The sequence below is a fragment of the Pygoscelis adeliae genome, unplaced genomic scaffold (genome assembly GCF_000699105.1).
Source record: "Pygoscelis adeliae isolate BGI_AS28 unplaced genomic scaffold, ASM69910v1 Scaffold121, whole genome shotgun sequence".
Classification (NCBI taxonomy): domain Eukaryota; kingdom Metazoa; phylum Chordata; class Aves; order Sphenisciformes; family Spheniscidae; genus Pygoscelis; species Pygoscelis adeliae.
Genome location: NW_008824359.1, coordinates 2558350 through 2580215, shown reverse-complemented (window position 1 = coordinate 2580215; position 21866 = coordinate 2558350). Strand labels below are relative to the sequence as shown.

The following is a 21866-nucleotide window of genomic DNA, read 5'->3' as shown; positions in this document are numbered from 1 at the left end:
CTGCTATTATTTTGGTGATTTAGGTTGGAAGGCAAGAAAATTTGAGGCTTAGTGGTATTTGGGACTATGGTCAAATGAAAATCTGCTTTTACCACTGAGTCTGGGAAAGGTAGCTGGTCCAGGAGGGATGTGATGCATCTGGTAATCAAGAGAGAACCAAGAGTTGATGGGCAATCAGAAATCTGCAGAAGGAGTTCAAGTAGTACACGGGCATACTTAAAGATTGGTGCGGTAAGTTCAGTGGAGACTAGAAACTAGGAAGAGATACAGCCTTAGAAGGGTGCTTGGAGGAAGGAGCTGGAGCAAAGTGAGAGCAGAACTGAGCAGATTGTAGGGAGCTCGTATAGCAGCAAATTATATGGTGGACTGTGATTGTATAAATGGAAGAAACAAATTTAGAGAAGGGATTTCTGAACAGAGATGATTTTAGAGGTAGAGCTGAAATTTTTTTATGGTCAAGAACTAAGATTTTTTTTTAAGACTAAAATGTATTACACAAGCAGAGTAACAAGGATGATGATTCATGTATTTTAATTACACAGGATAAAACCTGTACTTTCCAATTAATGATTTTGAAAACCTTCAATTTTTTCTGCTATTTGAACTTGAATTAATTTTTTTCCTTAGATAAATCTAAGGAAAAAATCATGAATCATAACATTATTTTCCTGATTAATTTTTTAGGAGCTTTGTTTACAGTATTTTAGAAAATAGCTGCAAAAAGGTCAATTTGGATGAAACACTTGAGAACCCTACAGGAAATTATTGTCAAGCATCGTCACTAAAAACAGAGTGGACTACACACGGGGCAGCAGCCTTCCCCAGTTTAAAGCCCTGTTTACTGTTTGGGGCTAGTACAATAGAGAATGAGAGTTAGTTTATCATGTGTTGGTTTTTCTGAGGTTATGTATTTTCTATGAAACTTTATTTAGTTTTTTAGTTACCTATTATTTTGTGAGTTCTTTAATTTTTCTAATGTATTTTAGATTTTTTTAATTTGATTAGATCAGATGGGCTATCAGAAATGTGGCACAAAATAGTTGTTCTATTTAAGGCATGGTGATATATGTTCCTGAGTTAGATTTAATCTGCAAGTTCCATTTCCCTTGTTGAAGGTACACCTATGGTGGATGGTGTATCACAGTGTACATGAGTTTTAAAAGCATTGCATTACTAGAAGCTGCTGAAAATCCATTTGGGAGAGTTCTGCCACAGATAATTTAAAATATTTCCATATTGACGGTGTATTTTGAGAAAAGTGCAAGTGTTCTGGTGGAAACTTAGAATGGGACATAGGTCAAAAGCCTGGCATAGGTAGTTGTATGATCACACAATCGCAAAATCGCTGTGGTTGGAAGGAACCTCTGGAGATCATCTAGTCTAACTCCCCTGCTCAGAGCTGGTTGCTCAAGGCTGTGTCCAGTTGTGTTTTGAGTATCACCAAGAATGGAGGCTCCGTGATGTGCCTGGAAAACGTCTTCCAGTGCTTGGCCACTCTCACAATAATTTCTTTTTCTTAATTTTGAATTGAATGTCTTGTATTTCAATCTGTGCCCAGATTGAAATACCTCTCGTCACTGGGCACCGATGAGAAGGGTCTCGTTTCTGCTTTGTATGTACGAGTGTGGAAAAGGAAACTACCAGCAATATGCAGTTTGGTGCGTCTGGTAAATTAATCATTGCTAAGTGGTTTAGATACATGTTAGCGCATAAAACATTAGTGTCCCTTTAAATATTGGGATGCTGTATAGTAAAACTTTGTCCTACTACTCTGTTTTGCCAGTAGATGGAGTACGTTGCATATTATTTTACTGTCTTGCAGTTCTTCCTTTAGTGTTACGTATAAATAAACTGTATGGAGAAGATTTGGTTTTACATTCTTACCTTTTTTTGCAGTATTTAACAATAATATATTGTAGCGATAGGCTGCAGATTTTGTTTTCTTCATAGAGAAGATGTCTTTTATGCTGTATGATAAATATGATAGCTGTGAAAATGGCATTTGGAGCAAATAAAAACATTGAAATATTTTGTTATGTGAAGTATTAAAAATATAAGTTTTATATAAAAATCATTTTATGAAATAGGAAGTAAACACACTGCTAACTTTTCCCAATAATTGAAGTGATTAGTGGTCTCTATAGAAAGAACTGTAGGGAGATCAAGCAAGGATATAAAAAACTGCTGCAGAAAATGTAGTTCCTAAATAAATAATAATTTGTGCGCCTTCAACGATCTTTGCTATCATACAAAACTATTTGTTTCTGCTTTATGATGGAAAGGAAGTTTTGTTTTGGCAGGAGTATTTATAAAAAAGATTTTTAGAAAGAAAAGGTCTTTTGTTTATAATCTTTCTCAGAAACTCTTTTGTTCTCAGTCTTTGATTTTTGTCTGTTTAGTCTCTTTTTCTTTGACCTCTCTGATACAGTGGTGTCAGTGATCGCTGTAGTTCAGGCATTCATAGGACTACGGTAATGCCTTATCAAAGGACATGGCAGACAGGTGCCATATGGCTTTTATTATTTTAACTATTTTCTGTCTTTTGGACTAGTTCTGAATTTGGATTCAGAATTTGGATACTGGCACATTAACGGTCATCCAGATGCTAACGTTAAAATCCTGGTAGCTGCTGATGTTTTGTCACAAATCCTACACTTGCTGCTGTTTTCTTTTCTCCTCCTGCTCTCCAGAAAAGGGATTTGACTTGGATTAATTCTTGTTTGAGATAGAGGCAAGTACTGTAACTTGAAAAACACCATTAAAAATGATTTTCTGGAATTTGAGGACATCTTTACTCAGAGCTGAGACAACTGTCTCTCTTTGTTTCTTTTTCACTTTGTGCTGGGTAGTGTAGGAGTTGGCATTCTGGATGAGAGTAGTTTGATCTCCTGTATCTGATGCTGGCTTCAACCAGATGCTTTAAAAGGAAGTTGCAAACATTTGAGAAATAAAAGTTATTTTTTCATGCCTGAATTTGAAGGAAATACCAACTTAGCTGATTCTGAGTTGGTTAACAGTTCTTTTAAACACCATAGGCTTTGTAATTCTTCTAATTTAAAATATCATTTAGTGAATTTATGGGAGTTCTACTAAATCCTGACTGCCTGTTCTTTTTTGCGATCCCATCAAACTTTTGGACTCAGTGATATCTAGTGGCAAAGAAACTTTCTTTCATCACTATTAAATACTTGCCTCTTGAATAAATCGAATGTCTGTTTTCTCTGACAGAGGGCAAAGAGGGTCCTACAATTGACCTGATCAGTGGCTTTTTTAATATTCTCTTGTTTTCCATCTCCTTTCTAACTCAGTAATGCAAGATTGCTCAGCCTCTCTTAAGAAGGTTTTCCTGAAAGCATTAGCACCACCTTTCTTATAAACATGGTAAAGGGAGAGACTTTTTAGAAAAAGTTTTTTTTAATGACTTCTTCTAAAATATTTTTTTCCCCCCCTAAGTGGTATGCACAAGTGATGTAATAAAAAAACAGTTTTCAGACCTTTTAGATACATCTTACTCCTTCCTCCCCTTTGAAAACTGTGGCAATGTTTGCTTTAAATTGTTTACAGACTTGGTGTAAAGTTTTTGTCTGCAGAAGGTGTTGATTTTCTTGTGTTTATTACCTATTTCTTAACTTCAGTTTTCTTTGTATATTTCTTTCTAATTTTGCCTCCTTGACACAGAAACCAACTAGCAGCCATGAGCCTTTCAGATATGTGATATAAATGAATGCTGTAAACTCTATTGAATGTAATTTTAATTAGAGTGGGAGCCTCTTCTCTGCTTGTGAAGTTGCAGGAGAACCTTGTGTTTGTTCATGGCTCTCTTGCAGCAGGGAAGGTGTCATTCAGTAGTCCTTAAGGGCCAACTTAATGTACCATTCTAATAAATAGCTGTAATAGTTGCTATAGTTGCTATTGTACGAAGCTACTCAGCAGAGAGAAAATGAGCAGATCTATAGAGATGGAAAGTCTAAAACTGATCTCTGCAGGTGATATTAATCTGATTGTCTCTTCTCTTTTGACTTCATTTTTCTCTTTAATTTTCCTATGTGACTGTCTTGTCATGTACTTTACTAACATAATTACTCTGGTTTCATGTAAATTACATTTTTAGCTCGGTTTCCCAAGAAAATAATACCTGTGCTCTCTGTCCATCTCTGCTCCCCTAACAACTTCTGGATCATTTAGCCGGGTTCAAACAGATTTGACAGGAGTTGAGGGCTGAAAGACTAGATTCGTGCAGGTTTTGTGAAAATTGGTAGCTGGATAAATCTATGCATCTACAGAAGGAAAAGGCTATATGTTGAAAATGGTAGTTACCTGTTCTGCCTGGCCTTGTTAGCTGATGAGTTAAAACATTGTATTGGCCGGGCATGGCATGCACACCTCAGATGTAGTGTATCTTGTGTCCTGTTCAGCTGGGGTGGGGAGAAACAGAAGATATTGGGAGAGTTTTGTGAGAAATATTGGGAAGAGCTTGAGTTGAGAGCATTACAGGGTATGGTAGGGGAAAGCAGTTGACTAGGGGAAGAAAACGCCGGGGATACTGCAGCCAAGATTTTTTTTTGGAAGCATGCTTCATCTCCTTCTTATGGAACTTGACTTCTCCTTGTTGAGTAGAAGTGCCTCGGTTCTTCAAGTATTTGTTTACACAACATAAACTGTTATATATGCTGATGAAGATCATAAATATGTTAAGTTGTTGCATACAGGTTTTTTTAATGTATTTTGTCAGGTCTGTGCCTTGAGTGCCTTCCATCTAGGTAAAGAAAATGACATGTCTTGTAGGGGTTAGTTCCACAGTCACTTCAAGCTGGTCAAACTGCAGGTTACTACTAAAGGGGCTGTTTTGCCTTTTTGCTGGTTGCATATTCCCACCACCTCCCCTGTGCCAACACCATTATTCATGAGTTGGAAAGCTCGGCTGGGGAACTGAAGACGTTGAAAACTAACCCAGAAAGAACCCCATAACATTTCAGATGGATTTGGTTCCCTTATCTGTTTTACTGCAGGAAGAGTAGTGCCAGCACAAATGAGGTAGTGAAAATGCTATAGCTGCCTTTGGAGGGAGAAATGGCTTTGTCTGTTAGTGGAAGCTGGCACCTCATTTTACTTTTCAAGCCATTGTGGAACTGTGCTCTGTTCTTTCTTGCTGCTTATCTCTGACTGCAGTTTGGGACTTTGTGACTAAAAACTCTAGAGACTTTCAAGGGGACTATTCAGTGCCCCTTGGTAAGGAATGCAGAGCTACTGGAAGTAGCTAAATTACTGTGGCAGATGTATAGATATCCTGGATGCTGCACAAGAGCGCAAATCGCTGGTAATAAGTGCTTTCTCAAGGCTTTTGGTTACTTTACACACAAGACATCAGAAAGAAATTTAGGGGTTTGATCATGGAAGAAAAACTTGAAACAGGTGCGTTGTTTCAAGTGGTTCTTGATGATACTGCAGACACAAAATCTAGATCCGTGGTGATCTTGCTTGCCATGAGAATCTCCTTTGGATTTTAATCCCCAGGAATCCTTCATGAAATAATGGTAAAAAGAGAGAATCTACTGCTTGATGGATGTGAGTTTTATCATTTTAAGGACAGAGAATTCACATTCTCTGATGGACTTTTAAGCAGTGCAGAGACATATAAGGGTTGTCTTTTCTGCAGCATGAAGTGAACTTGTTAGCCTCCACTAATACTGTACTGCACTCAATATACTGTAGTAGTCAAACTACAGGAATTTCAAGAGAAACATATCTGCTTTGACTGCTACATTAGAGTTCCTCCACATTAAGGCAAACACTTGCTTGTTAATGATTGACAATCTTTGAATCCTGTAATTATATCTGCTTCCTTTTCCAACTGTTAACTTTATTTCTGTATAGTCTGCAGTTCTGTCACTGTACTGCTGGATTTGAGGGACAGCAACAGTGTATACCTCAACTTTGAAGCTTCTGTACCATTCACTCGTGGTTTTGAGATCTGTTTTCCTGAGACCGTACTAAACAGAAAGGTGACAGTTACCTCTAGATCTTGCAGAAATACTTCAGGAATGTGGGAAGGATTTGAGATTTTTTGTTTGTATTGTTTTGGCTTTTTTTTGACCATCACTGTTCTTGCATATCCAAGAACTGTACTCTGCTCTGGACAGGGTTGCTGTGCACCCCTAGATAAGGGTGCTTATGACAACATCTTCTGGTGAAATTACTTGATGTATCTGACTTGGGAGTCTTAAGGCAGAACCTGCCAGTGGGTGAGAATTTCTGAAAGTCCGCTCAGGTTTCATTTTACTTAGCTTGTACCTAGAGGACTAGTCCTTCTGAAGTAAGTGCAGAATTTATTTTTTAATCGTGGGAGGCCGCCTCACGGGAAAATGCTGTCTGCCTTAAGTTTAGGGATCTTTCAGCTGACTCTCAAAGTGTCTCAATGTAGGAATGAAGAATTGAGAAACCCCACTTACTGTTTAAAAAAAAGTAGACTAAATTTGTATTCAGTGATTAATTACATTGTATTACATGGCACTTCAAAAAAATGCCATCTGCATAGACTGTGCAGCTTAGGGGGAAAAAAAAAAAGAGTGGGAAGGGTTCTTTTTGATACCTACTTCATGTGAACCCAAGTGAAATGTTATGTGACTCGTGGTCAAACAGGTATTTATTGCCATTAAAAATTCTGAATAACGATTTACAAAAAAGCAAACCAGAAGGAAGCTACAATGAGGATCCCCTTGGCAAACCTACAGAGGTTTTGTGAAGATTATAGAGATTATAGAGAGAAGAGTTCAGCAATTCAGAAGGCAAGTGAATGTATTCATGTGTGAATAATTGGTATTAGAATAGTTTGAGTTATAGAAACTCAGTTCTATGAAGCAGGATTCTTCTGACAATAGTATTTCTACTGCCTCTGGCACAAATACTGCCAAAAGACTGGGTATCAATGGGTAGATTTCAGATGAGTAGTTTTAAAAGAAGTAATTTAAAAGGTATTAAGGCAATTGTATATACTCCTATTAATTTTTTTTACAAAGTTAACTCGAAGTTTTTCTGCTGTAAATAGCTATCCCATTCTGTTACTTACTGAAAACTTTAATGTGTCATGGATCATACTGACTATAAAATAAAAAGTGTAGGATTCTGCTCTTGTTAGTTTACACTCTTATAAAATATCAGCATTACGGTAGAGGAGAGGGGACTCTGGGTTAAGTTTATTTTTTAGCAGCAATCCATTAACCCATTAGTTCCTGCCCATTAGCCCTTTAGTTTTGCATCAGTTTTACCCTGTGGTAGCTCCTTCCTTTTTGAATCATATTCAACTGTCTTGCAGGATTCAGAGATAAATTTTACTCTTTCCTGCCTCATATGACAGCTTCTCAGGTCCATGTTATTCTCGCAGTAGTGCCTTTTTCTTTCCAGTAGATATAAAGAGAATCAATCCAGATGATGAAATCTGGCGTTGACTTCTACGCCTGGTGACGTGGTTCCTTGCTGCATTAAACACTCCTCCTACTTGTACCACTCCCTTAGCTTTGCTGGGGGAAGTGGGCAGGACAGAAAGACAGACTGGTGGTGGGTTTTGGTTTTAAATGTTGTATTCCTTGCTCAACTTTTCACTCTTCCTAGAGGTTTGTCTGTCTGTAAAAAGGAAAAATCTGTGTAATGATGTTAGGGGTGCTAAGGATCTGAACCCAAAATTTCTTCTCATATTCCAAAAGACATTCCTTTGCACAGAGCGATACAGCCTAGGTTAGAACAAAAAGGCACAGTTTTGAAGGGACAGTTTAAATTTAAGAACTAGAAGTCTACTTTCAATATGATCAAGAACATAAAAACTGGTGAATGGGCTCAAAGATGTGTTAGGTAGGGGGCTAAGAACCTCACTGAGGTCATGAAAATGATGTGGGCAGTTTTGTGTTAAATAAATTCAAATGAGAGATTTAGGTGGATTTATGAAAGTCTGAGGAGACAAGGCTTCAGTGGCTGGGATGGAAGGGGTTGAAAGCAAGAAGGCTTTTATTTAAATGATGGGAAAAAAGTTGATTCTTAGAAGTATGGGGACAAAAAGAATCAGGATTTTAGAAGTGTTGGTCACCTGTTGGTTACAGGTCTGGGTGGCTCAGGTGATGATGGTACTGCCTTGAAATAAGAGCTGGTAAGAGTCTGGGAGGGAAAAACTTCAGCATTAACTGAGTTCTATTGGCTAAATGTGGGTGAAAACCCAAAGTAGCTAGATTATTGCTTTTGTCAGTACAAATACTATTAAATGTTAGGAGGGCATGTTCTGCAGTATCTGGCAATGAAATGCTGTTCTTTCCTAAATCTCAGGAGTTGGTTGGAGGTATAATTTTTTTTTTTTTTTTTAATATCGTGACATAACACCAGGTTTATAGTAATAGCAGTGTTTCAACCAACGCTCTGTTTTGTGTGCGTAATTTGATGAGGTAGCTGAAAAATTTCCTGCGTTTACTGGTTTTGATGCAGTGTAAACTTCAGAATTCGTGGGAGGACATCTTCTGCGGCACTCTTTGTGGTTGCTTTGTCCTAATTAAAAACAGCAATAAAAAACATGCACAATGTATGTTCAAATAGTACTGCATGAGAGAGCGAGCGAGCTGGACTTGCTGACTGTCGTTTAGGAAGACTTGAAATTTAATGACATTTGTAATACAAGGATTAATTCCATTTTACTTTAATGTGATTTCTCCCACACTTAGGAATTTTAGGAATGAAACCGTGTGTTTAGACAAATTACGGGTTCTCATCCCAGGTAGAGCTCACAGGGTAAACAAAATGGATGCATTAGTAAAATGGGCATATTTAAAGTACAATTCATTCATATAATAAATGTCAAATACATTTGACATTATATCTGACTCTTACAGCAAAGTCAGCCTAAAAAGCCAAAATTAGTGTATCTTTAAAAATGTCAACTTTCTTATTAATTTATACACTTGAGGACATACTAAATTTCCTTTAAAAGACTTTTACTCCCCTTCTGTCTTTTATTTACCCATCTTTGGAGTTGACCTGAGGCTGAACCCATTGCCTAATGGGGGACTTTTTTTTGTCTGTAAGTTTACATTTCACTCTTTAGTTTCAGATTTGCTGCTTCTGTTATTAATGAAAATTTCTTGCACAATCTAGGGGAAGATTACATGAGCTCCTGAAAAGTTACGTGAATAGGTTGTAGTTTGTCATTAATAAAACAGTGACACTGACGTTAGAAGCCGCTATCAAATCGACAAAATAGCTGGAGAAAGGCGATTTTTTCCTCAAATCTTACAGTTCTCCATAAGGATTATTTGTAACAGTAAATACACATTCCAAGTGAGACTGTGTTTTTATTGCAATGTGATTGTATCTTTAGATAGCTTTAAAGCTAAAAGGTTAAGATTTATTCCTAATGTAGTGGTTAAACTTGCATACGCCACTCATGGGGAAGAAATTCTGAAGTACAGCTGTGCTCCTCTGAGCTTCTGTGAATTAATTCTCAACACTTGTACCTTCATAGTGCTTGTATCTTCAAAGCAAGATCTTTGTAACTCAGTGTGAGGTTGGCAGACACAGATCTAGGACTTAATACCCCATAAATCAAAGCAACCTACAAATACCAAGAACATTATGGAGGTGCTCAACATAGGAGTTCATTTTGAAATGGAAGAAAATTTGTTAATCTCTGGTAACTATTGGCTGTGATTTTCAGTTATAACCATTTGGCCGCAACTTCAGCAATTTTGCAAAAGTATGAGCAGTCTGCATCACTACTTGAATTTGAATGTAGAAGTTTCAGTTTTTCCCAATCTCTTCCAAAGTCTTTTCAGCTGTGTGTTGTTAGTGCTCTTGAAAAGGACATTGACAATAGTATTAGGTTTGAATGGTCTTCCTTCTGTATTTGCTGATCATATTGCAAATGTGCCCCCAAACCTCTTTTAGATAATTGTATCCCACTGCAAATAGGTTAGTTAAAAAAAAAAAAAAAAAAGCCCTTTCTGAAAAAAAGCTTATTATGTGATTTTTCAAAGGCATAGAAAGTACAAATAAGAAGTAGGAAAAATGAAAAAGTAAGGATGCAGAAGTAATGAAAAAATGTTGCTTCAAGTTGAGTTGCATAATATGGAGGGAAGGCATTGGTGATGAGGCTAGTTTAAGGACCTATGCTTTCCCTTCTGCTTACAGACTCATTGCATAAATGCAAATGTTTGTGAGGTCTTGCTGTGGACAGGGTTGCTAAATGGTCCGGGTCTAAAACAAAGATCCTCATTTTTTAAAACCATCTTTTGTCGATGCAGTGAACTTGAGTACCGAGGTGGGAGTGAATGGAAGATTGAGGAGATTTAGCTGATTTAAACAGTGAAGATGTCTTTGAATTGACAGTGGACGTAAATTGAAATGAGAGATGCTGACTGGATATAGGGCAAAAAGCCTTTTCGCTGTTATGATAATTATGCGTTGGTACAGGATGCTCATGAAGGTCATTTAGTCTGCATCCATGGAGGTTTTCAATACGTGGCTGGATAAAGCCCTGAGCAACCTGGTGAAACACCAGTCCTGCTCTGAGCAGGGGATGGCCAGAAACCTCCACATTTTCATGCGATTGCCAGGGCATGGTCTGGAAGAGACCAAGGATGGAGGTTTCACAACCACTTTGGGCAACCTGTTCGAGTGCTTGAAATGTTCTCGTGTTGAAAATATTTTTCCCACTATTTAATTGGAATTTCCCTTGATGCATCCAGTGCCACTGCCTCTTGCCCTGCCCCAGGGCCCCTCTGAGAAAAGCCGAGCAGCGGTGTCTCTCCAGCCCCCCCCCGGGCAGCCCCCTTTGCCGTCCCATCCCCAGCTTCACCACCCCACCCCTCACAGCCCCTCTTAATACGTGGCTGGATAAAGCCCTGAGCAACCTGGTCTGCTCTTATAGCTGACCCTGTTTTAAGTAGTAGGTCAGACTAGAGGCTTCCTGCTGTCCCTTCCAACCTGAATTATTCTATGAATCCATGGATTGCACTTCCATTTGTTTCATTGTATAAGGATTTCAGATTGCTGAGGTTCTAAAAAGGGAAAATGAGAAAAACTGTCTTTAGAGTTTCATTTGCATTACCCAAATGAAAATGACTGACTGACTTCGACATCATTGCTTAGCTGTTTTCTTTCTTTACTTACAAACGGGTATATGTAAAATACATTTAGAAGGAAAGGCTAGCAAGGCTTCCTTGATGCCATAGTTTAGAGTAGGAATTGTGTACATGACTGAGTGTTCACTCCTTATACTTCTAAAAGTCCTTGGTATCTGTAATTTGCTCACACTGAAATCATCAGACAGCTTTCTTTTTCCTTGAAATGTGAACACGTTTGATTGCCTCACACGCTACAGCATATTCTAATAGCCTAGTCTGTTTACTGAGGGGTACCTGTGCACCTAAAAGTTTCTTTTTTTCATTGTAATTCAGTTCGAATAAGGAGAAAATCAAGACGGCGCTCACAGTGGGGCAAAGGCATTATTAAGAAGAGGAAAGTCAATAATTTAAAGAAAGATGAAGATGATGCAAAGTTTGCTGATGATGAAAATCATGGAGAGGACAGTAAATTGCTGGAAAATGGAGAGCTAGAGATCAGCACTGACTGCATTGAGGAGAATGGGGAGGAAACAGGAGACCTCTCTATGACAAATGATGAATCTTCTTGTGATATTATGGATATAGATGCAGAGCAGAGGCTTAACAATGGGACATCAGGAAAGGAAAACAACTTTGCATCCACAGAAGAAGAGAGCTCAAATGAATCTCTGTTAATAACCGACAGTGTTACCCTGCGTACTGAAAAGGAATTAAGGAAGGACTCTACATCGAAAGGGGACTGTGTGAATGGAGAGACATCTGTACACAGCTCAGAGGGTATACCTATTCCAGCATGTCATAATGGTAAAATGGAATCAGTTGATGCTGTTTCACCCTGTGACAACAGTGATGGGTCTAGTAACAGGCAAAAATCTTCATCTGAAGATCAGCCAAAGGAGAAAACGGAAGCTTCCAGTGAAAGTCAAGGAGCTGATCTAGTGAAAGCTGAGTTACCACATTGCAGCAATAATGAAAAAACACTACAGAGCACAGACATTGAAACTAAAGATGCTGAAGCAGATAAAGAAGGTATAGCTTGTTTTCAATGTTTCTGTCCTTATCTTAGTGTCCAAGTTAATGTGTATTTTTAATTGTAATATCTTATGTTACAATTATAATTATATAATACTTTATGAACTGCTGTCTAGTTATTTGAAACTTTTAGTATGCTTACAACATTTAATTCCACATAGATAAATTGGAAGTCCACCCTTGACTTGCTGTAATGTTATCTTAGGCAAGTAAGTGTATCTCCATACTTACACGATTCTGTTTATTTTTGTAGGCTTTATGGGAAATATTGTAAATACTGAGATAATATTTAAACAATAATTAAAGATTTAAAAAATATTATCAATGCAGATAAATATATATGTTTTGGTCTATCTGTTCTATCTGATCTATATTTTGATCTATATGATCTGTTTTAACTTGTTTTGTTAGAGATTTATGATAAAAGTATCATTGACATTGACCATAGAAATACAGAATGTATTCCTTTAAAAACATTTGCTCATAGCAAAAGTTTAACTCATAGTAAAAGCCAGATAAACCGTTGTTTATCTATTGGAGAAGGAATCTGGCTTTGGAGTTACAGTCAACACAGTAACAGTGCAGCAAAAAGAAGGAGAAGGGAAATCCTGGTGGTGCATAAAAGAAGGGGCCACGTCCTTCGAAGATGAGACATGGTTTCCTCATGGAGGAGAAATAAAAGCCTTATGCATGATTGCCTTTTTAATTAGCTCTTCAGAATTATCTAAAAGAATGAAATCTTTACTTCAAAAGTTAGCGCTGAGATTTACCAAGTAAATGAGCTTTAATGAGAGATCTGAATTATGAGAATATCACTGTATACATGTTGGCTGTGTTTGTACATACATATTTTCTCTAAGGGTAAGGAGAATAGTAGAAGGTAGGTCCTAAGAATATCAGAAGAAGAGTATGATGTATGTTAAGAGCCTTAACGTTTCTAAATTTAGTAGTTGAATTTTGTGTACATTAAGGATGGTTATGATAACAAGGGGTCCTTAGAAAAGGCATTTTAAATAGTTGAGGAGGAGAAATACAGTGAATGAGTATAGGGAGACAATCAGGACACGTGAAAATATTTTGCTCTCTACAACAGGATTGGACAGCAGCTTTAATACAGAGGTGGAAGAAAACAGAAATGTGTCACAAAAGCATGAAGTTTCAGGAGTAGAGATGTTAGAATTACCGTGGTGATGAAGACATGGGATGCTTTGGAGAGAAAAATGAGGATTTGATTCACTTAGGCAGAAAGATTTTGAGGGTTAGCTTAATACCTGAACTTCACTTAGAAGCTGTATAATTTGATGTTGCTAAGTAGATATGATACAATGGAAAAACTCTTTCAGTAACGTTCAATTTTCTGTTGGGACTTCGGAGTTTGAAGATGACCAGTTCCATGTGTGTTTTCTGAACTGTGGTTTTGTGCACCTATAAACATTCAGAATTCTGCAAAGCTGATGAATAATGTGCAGTGCTACAGTCATGCTCGCATGGTTCAAAAAAACCCAACAAACCAAACAAGCAGAATCAAACCAAAGTGAAGAAACAAGCTGTTCGTTTTGAGAAACTGACAGTGCTGATAATTGTTTTTCAAATTACAGGTATATTCAAAAGCAAGAAAACACGAAAAGTCGCTACAGAACAGTCAAAGCCCACAAGTTTGGAGCAGGTCCCAGAGGAACCATCGGATCCCTTACCCTCTGTAGTTGTTGACCATGACAGATTAAAGGTAATAGAACTGAAAAATGAGTTGAACTGTTAATGAAACTGTCCATGAAAAACGCTTCCTTACTCTGTTATGAAGAAACATTTCCTTCATTTTTGACTGCAAGCAATTATTATGGCAGCATTAACTTTTGAAAATGATTTGTCAATCAGTGTTTTTTGGGTGAAAACTTAATAAAACTACTGAATCCTTACTGTCCTGCCATTACTACCTTTACAAATCCAGTAATGGCACAGCAGTCCACTATTTTAATTGCAGTTTTTGCAGGTAGTCCTATGTGTTAATTGGACATGCCAGTTACTGATGAACTGCTGGGTGCCTAGTAATTAGGAGTTAACATCACCTTTTTCTCTTCCCTTGTACGTATACTTGGTGGAAAGAACTGTTAGCGGATTGGAAAACAAATTGGAATTTCTGCTGATGTTTTGGTGTCATAGACTGAACCCCTGCTAGTTAATTTTCTTTCAGTTTTGTCTCTTTTTAAGCAAAGTTACAATAAAATTTGCTGTCTTCTGTTGTAAAAACTAGCTTGACCTACTATGAAATTTAGATCCTGCTTGCTGTGGAGTGCAGATGATAATCTCTTTGGAAACAATAGAAGTGTTAAGAGAGGAAAAAAAAAATCTTAAAATTTACTATCTGCTACTATATAAAATACACACTTCCACTTTGTGTTTATGAGCAGTTTTACATGTGTTGTCCCCCTTTCTTTTATTGTACCATTTTTCAACATTTGTGGAATTCCAAATGTGTTTCCATTCGGTACTTCTTACAATTTCGTGCCAGTGCAAGTTCTTCAAAATGTCTGCTTTAGCTATCAAGGCAATTTTTATGGTTTGCTTTGTCATAATTATTGACCAAGATACAATAGGATGAAGTATCATTCAAACAGAACAAACATGACCCCAGCTATACTGAGTATAAAATCTAAGACAAGAAAAAAATGTGTGGGTATAAGCAGAGAAGTGAAAAGAGACATTGAGTCCTTTTGGATCTACATGGAAGCAGTGGTCTTACTGGTAGCCAGGTGTGGTCCATTTTATTTGTATGTGTCCCTCCAAAATAGGGCTTCAAAAGGAGATTGCATTTCTGATTTGTCCTTAAAAAATAATAAAAAAAGTGATTATAAAAACCCTGTTAACCTTACCTTTTGTTGTTCCACCAGAAACTTCTTGATTTAGTGGTTAAGAAAAGTGACAACCTGACTGTTGACCAACTTGAGAGATTGTATTCGCTCCTCAGTCAGTGCATCTACAGACATCGTAGAGACTATGACAAATCACAACTTACAGAGGTGATGTTGTACAGTTTCTTTTATTCTCTATCTGAATTTTGTGAGACTGGTTTTTCAAGAGCTAAGTTAATCTATCAATTTATTGTACTAGCAGGCAAAAGCTTTAAATAGGCTTTGAGGAAGGTATCTATAAACACAAAAAAGTTTAGTGTAGTAGTGACTTAAAAAACAGAGGTTGTTTCTAATAATACTTTCGTCAGAAAAGGATTAAGAATTTAACCTAAAAGAACGGAGGAAAAAGAGGAGAGAATACAGCAGCATGGAGAAGCACATGCTAGCGGAGTGAAAATGGAGTAGCAGCAGTTTCCACACTTGTGGTAGGAATAACAGTTGGATGTAGTGCTTGCTTTATAGGCACACAGAGCCAACATTGCTGCAGTTGCCTGTACTTGCATTTGCGTAACTAGGCCAAAAAAAAATTACCTCTGCTCCATGCAGTTTGCTGATTGTGACTTTCATACAAGACCTTAAAAGTTTGCAGACTTTCTCTAGATTGGTAATTATACCCTTGGGAAAGTCCAGTACAGCATGATGTAAGCCAGTTGTCTGCTTCGCTGTCATCCTTTGCCTCTAAAGTGTTTGCTATCAAAGGCCTCCTTGTCTACATCAACAGTAAGTTGGTCATTTCACCATTGGCGTAGGCTGATCATAACTCTAGACATGCGTTCCCTCTAAAATAATTCTTCTAGCTGTAGAGCGGTTTGGATCAGCTTGCTGATTCAACTGATAACCAACCCTGCTTAAAAAAGGACAATTGCTAGTTTCCAGTTGTGTCACTGAACACTTAAGTATTTTTCTCTGTGAATATTTTACAACAAAACCTGGAAAGGCCTTAGCATGGGATATTGTAGAGTTCCTGCAACATACTTTTCAAACCATTTTCATGCTATTCCTCTGCCATCTTCACCTAAAAATATGTTGAAAGTCTGTGCCAAATGTTAGGTAGATTAAAAAGACATTTATCCAGCAGGAGTACGTAGAGACTGGTCTTTACTTTGATTCTGCAAACTGTGCAGATACGTATTTACAGCTGGGTTACCAATAGCGTAAGTGTGCAGTAAGACTTGAGTTCATGCAGTGTGCCATTGCAATGCTTTCTTAATACATATTGAGTACATTAATTATATAAGTGACCCTAATACACTTGGATTTTCTCATGGACTGTCATAGTGGAGTGCTTTTCTGCATTAATACTTCTTTAATGAGTTTCCTCTTTTACCATATTTTGTTAGCAGATAGCAGGTAATATACAGATGTGCCCGTTTTCCTATTAATTATTTGTTCAGATTAAAAAAAAATAGCCCAGTAAATACGATTATCTAATGTAACTTTATTTCTGTCTCTGTATATTTATGTATAATTGATGCTCTGTGTCTCTTGCAGGAGATGGAAAGAACAGTTCATGTGTTTGAAACATTCCTGTGAACTCGTCAAGATGGGTGGGTTTATCCTCTCAAACTGCTCATGGGAGAGCAGTCCTCTGAGCCATTCAGTTTCCATTTGCACCAAGTATGTGCAGAGCCTTGGTCTTAAGTGCTCTCCCTTTTTCTTTCTGTTGAATTTGGTGCTATTGTCTCAGGTACCTGAAACCAACCAGCCTACAAGAACCAAACGGAACTTCGTATAGTTGTATCTGATATAAATAAAGAATACAATGCCACAGCTTGGAGATTTTTGGTGCTACAGAAACTGTTCTCATTTCTGCTCTTGTTCACTCTACATGCATTATCTTTGGGGAAACTTCAGGCAAAGTGGAGACCAACACATACAGAGAACTGGAAAGAGCAGACCTAAGTTGAATATTTTTAAACAGGCGACCTTTTTTATTTTTTTTTCCAATTTTTCGCTTCTCTGGGGTAACGGACAAAAAAATCTGTTCTAAAGAAGGCAATGATGCATTGTGGTAGGAATCTTGAGTAACTGGATGTACAGTAATTTGAAGATGAGGCTCTCTAGAACTGCCTTTAATGTGCCTTTTAGTCAATTGAGAAAGATAAGGCTAATCAATTGGTTTGGATTATAGCAAATGGCAGTGTTAGAAAGCTGTCTTCAGAATGAAGATCTCCAAAAGGATGATTTGTATTCTCTTCATTGGATGGCAACCAGTATTATGGTTCTATAATGCCTGTCTTACTCTACAGAACTAAACTAAGACACACTGAAAAAGCCACATACTTTACCAAAATGGTGAAATTACTTTTTCATTGGTATATATTTGTTTTAGAAACAAGTTACACAGTGAAACTCTACTGTGTTGCTAAAAATGAAGCATTTTCCCCACCATCTCCTCGTTTTCCATTTTGAGTTCTTTAAGAAAACCAAGTTTAATACTGGCAGGTTTCTTTCTGAAGTTCCGTGTTTGTAATATAGCTTGGACTGTGCAGTGCAGGTAAGAAGACACTATAGTCGGTCAAAGTCCTGGAGCCCAAGCTGACTTGAAAATAAAACTTAAACTAGGCTTCACAACTCGGTCCGTGCAAAGCACTGTTAATGGGGGGGGGATTGGAGGACAGCCTTTTGAATCGATCTGTTCGGACCAAAGTTCTCTGGGTCTGAATCGTGTAGTTCAAACCCTTTCCTTTCTGGCAACTGGAGAGAACAGTCTAGGCAGTTTCAAGAAAAACATGTTTTGTCGCAAGCTCAGTATTAAAACGTTACCTGGGCTGATTTATTTCAAACCTACGTGGAAAGCGTTTCAGAGAAGTTGGCTGGTGTTACCATCGTTAACCATTCATTGTGACTGTCCCTACGTAGCTGCGGAAGTGTCTTTCCAGAAATATGCAACACAGTGTGATTAGTTTTTCATTAGAGAAACCAGTCTTGGACTACTGCAGAGATACTGAGCTACCTCAGCTTTTTGTATTTTAGTTACCAACAGTGTTTATGGAGGACTGTAATCACTCTGCTCCCATGTACAAACTGAAGCTAAGGTACTTGTCTCCACCTCTATGGCGAATAGTAGTATAGCGCTGCAGAGAAACAAAACATGGGCCTTGGGCTACTGCAGTAATCCAAAGTGCTTTGTATATTATGGTAAACATAATTCTATCTTCGATCTTTTTCTCCCCCAAATGCCACTGTTTTTCTTTATAGCTGATGGCAGAAAAAGGTTTTAAGCATTCATGTACATCTAGTTACACCTTCTAAATGCAACCCATGCAGAAACACTGTATTTTTTAGGTGGGAAAGTGCGATTAAAAACAACAAAAACAAGCAGAAAACACATTTTAAATGAGATTCTTTGATCTCAGATTTGATTATGGGATTTTTTTTCCATGTTTCATTTAGTATTTATTAGCATCATACCTGTTTGAGATATTTTTGTGTCTGGTACATTAACAGCATTTTGTATTTTGATGGAAATTGTTACAAACTTTAAGATTTGATTAAATAAAATGTAGCAGATTTTTTGTAGCAAGTTTCTGATAAAAGGGTTTTTTGCAAGTCTCAGGTTCTTGCTGCAGAATTTTTTAAAAATATTTATTCCAGTTTCACTTACTCAAAGAAGTTTTTGTTCAAGTAACAGCAGCACTTGTGGAAGATAAAACTGCATACATTTTTAAGAAGATAATAAATTTATATGAATTAAAACAGTTGAGAATTTTAGTCACCAGTGAGTGTGAAAGCAAGTTTAAGCTAATGCCTAGCATTAAAAATGGTTCTAAAAGGTCAGGTTTCTAAAGGAAAATTTTTACTGTCAGTTGTTGATTGGGAAAAATCGCAAGAGGCAACTTTACTAATTGAGGAGCTGCCATGTTGTTTTAGAGACGAGTAGCTGATACCAGATGTTCTAGTGGACAGCTTACCTAAAATGATATACTCGCCTTCCTAGCCCAAATAACCACACTTCAGTTTTTGTTTTCCTTTACAGATGTCTGGTGGTTATAGAGTTAAAACAGCTGTTAATCTATCCATGTGGTCTAAACTTGTTTACTCTTTGTATGTTTTTAATTTTTTTGCCACATAGCTCTGGCAAGAGTTTGTACAAATTGACCTCTCTTCCTTGTTTCTTGTTGTGAAAATTGCAAATAAACTCCTGTGTGAGTCCTTGTGCTGGGGTCAATGAAATGTGGCCGGCCAGAAGAAAGGAGGTTTCTCTGGGGGGCCGGTGGGGCTGTCTTGGAGATAATAGAGTTGCTCTGGGGTGAAGTTGATGGCTATGGAGTTAATTGTATTTGCAAGCTTGAATCTCACCTGTGATTAATTTTTTTGTTTTGTGTCCTCTGTATTGTTACTTGATTTCCTCATATGCCAATGTATTTATAGGATTACTGTTTTTTGTAATATCTTGTCTTCCTTTTTTTTTTTTTTTAAGTAAGTTGGTGGGTCAGCTCTGGTTTTACCTTCAGTCTCCTGAATGGCAGGTCCTGCAGCTGATAGTCATTTGCTTTGTTTTTATTTTATTTTGTAATCACAACATAAGCTTGAATTTGGGCTTGTACTTGCATCTTTTGTATCTTGTACATTGGGTTATTTAGACATTGGGGAGTCCTGTTTGGTTTCATTAACATGTGTCTACTTTGTGGATGAAGTAGACGTCCTTCATCAACTATGGCATATTTTGGATTCTATAGTTTTATTCAGAACTGTGTTTAAATTGATGTTTTGCATTTTGACTTCATTTTACGTTAGTTTGAAGTAAGTTATTTAATTTTTTTGAACTTCTGGAAATTTTGAACATTTTACTGTAATTTGTAATATAACTGCTGTGAAATACTTGAATAAAGATGACAAGAAAACACAGCTTTAGCTCCTTCAAAAATGTATGTAAAAGAAATGCTGCCTAATAGCTGATATCAGTCTTTTTCTTACCAGACCTCCTTGATTTTGCAGTTCAGATGTTTTACTCTGGGATCTTGCTGTTTAGTTGTTTAAGCCATAATTTTGCTTTTAGTGTTTGTCCATTAAAGAAAAAAAATTCTATTATGAATTTTGACTGACAGAGTGAAATTAGCATTGTACATTGGCGAGTGAATAACGTAGTTATTATGAAGTTATGCTCTGTGCTTAGAAAAATGTTTATGTTCAGTTGCAGGCTACCACCCAGGACTGCTTATAGTATATCAGCATCCAAGTAATACCAGTTTCTCATTGGAGGCTTTTTTAAAGAAACACTCTCTTTCCTCCCTGTTTATCAAAGTGCTTCTTACTTTTTGTGGTTTGTTTTTGTTTTTTTTTTTTTTAAAATTGAATTTTAATTTTTTTAGGATTAATTCATGCACAGGAGAGCAAGCTGCTAGAGGTTAAGCAAGTGAAGAATCAACCCACATCTTACTCGTTGACAATTAATCCAGAGCTAACAAACTGCATGTGATGTATATAATGTGGAACAGAGTATGAGAAGGTGTTCTGTACATCTGTTACGGCCTCTCTTGAGGTGTAGGACATATAACACACTTGCTCATTTTCCTCTTTTCCTTTCTGTGTACCTTAAACTATAGGGCTCCTGAGCAAAAGACTAGTTGAGGAAGAGGGTAGTAGTAACTTATTTCACATCTGACTCCAATTCTGCTTTTTTACGCAGCTTTGAAAGCACAATTAGATCTTAAATAAAATATAACTTACTATATAGATAGAAAAATGTACTAATTGATCAGTGAGAGCCTAGGCTCATTTTGTATCAGCATGGTCAGATGTGTGGTTTTGATCTGAATGGCCTTGCAGATACCAGCACCACACTTAACACCATCCGAGGGGTTTGCGGTCTGTGAGTAACGAATGTAGGGTATGAGGTCTTGCGTATCTGTTTCTGTCTTTCAGGAGTGATGATGGCCACGTTGTCGGAGAGAAGAGTTTCAGGCCTGATTTCTGACAGTGGCTGTAAAAATGATCAGTGAAAGGGACAAAACTGTGCTTTATTTGGGCATTGGCAAAAGGATTCTTGTAAAAGATACTTAGTGAACTTTGAGTGGTGCTTCAAAAGCATGAATTGGTGAGGAATAGTTGGATTGCATCACGTGTTGTTAATAAAGCCTTAGTAAAAGCCTGTGCAACACTCACATTTGTCAAGTGTTTGCTGCTTAACGCTGCTTCCTTCTGCTGTTGGTTTCTGTCTTGAATGTAGTTTTGAAATGCAATTTCCTGTATTTCCTTAAATTTGCAGTGTTGCACATCCTCTGTTTCCTCCGTTAAGCTCCCGAGATAGTTTGTTTAAATAAATTCAAAATTAGATCCTTTTGTTCTGTATCTCAGGTAGGATTTGGATTTGGGCTTGTAATATATGGGGTTTTAAGCTAGCACTGCATGTGAATGAATTCTGCAAGCTAAATCAGTAAACTGATTAATGAAGCCAAACACTTCATTTTTTTTTTCCCTTCTCCTTTTATGCATCACTTGTGGTCATGTAACTATTGTGTAAAAATGAGGGATTATAAACTTTAACACTAATTAATTCAGCCTCGTTCCATTTCTAGGTGAGTAATTTTCTTACAGTGTGATCATTTGCATAGGGAGTATATTTCAGTTGAACCCACTGCCAGTAAATGGCTGCGACTACTACTAAATTCCATTTATTTTAGGAATGCATTTGAGTTATGCTATATTGAGCCTTTCTTTAATAGTAGGGAAAATCCTTTTCCTTTGAAAATATGATAAGCTGCTAAGATTTAAAACGGATTCACCACTTTTAGTGGAATGTTAGTGTAAACCTGGCTGTCCGTGTTAAGGTCTGCTGATATGTGGATGCTGATTTGGAAAAAAGCTGCTTTCAAGTTTCAGGTGC

General features: G+C 37.2%; 1 protein-coding gene across 1 annotated transcript in view; it reads left to right on the top strand.

Annotated features, from left to right (window-relative positions):
• ATAD2B (ATPase family, AAA domain containing 2B) overlaps nucleotides 1-17049 on the top strand; it is an 83859-nt gene extending 66810 nt beyond the window's left edge. Inside the window, exons 25-28 of the mRNA XM_009319729.1 lie at nucleotides 11430-12125; nucleotides 13727-13854; nucleotides 15017-15145; nucleotides 16529-17049. Coding sequence (XP_009318004.1) covers nucleotides 11430-12125; nucleotides 13727-13854; nucleotides 15017-15145; nucleotides 16529-16570 — 995 coding nt within the window. The 3' untranslated portion in view covers nucleotides 16571-17049. The remainder of the gene's footprint in view (nucleotides 1-11429; nucleotides 12126-13726; nucleotides 13855-15016; nucleotides 15146-16528) is intronic.
• The last annotated feature ends 4817 nt before the right edge of the window (nucleotides 17050-21866 follow it).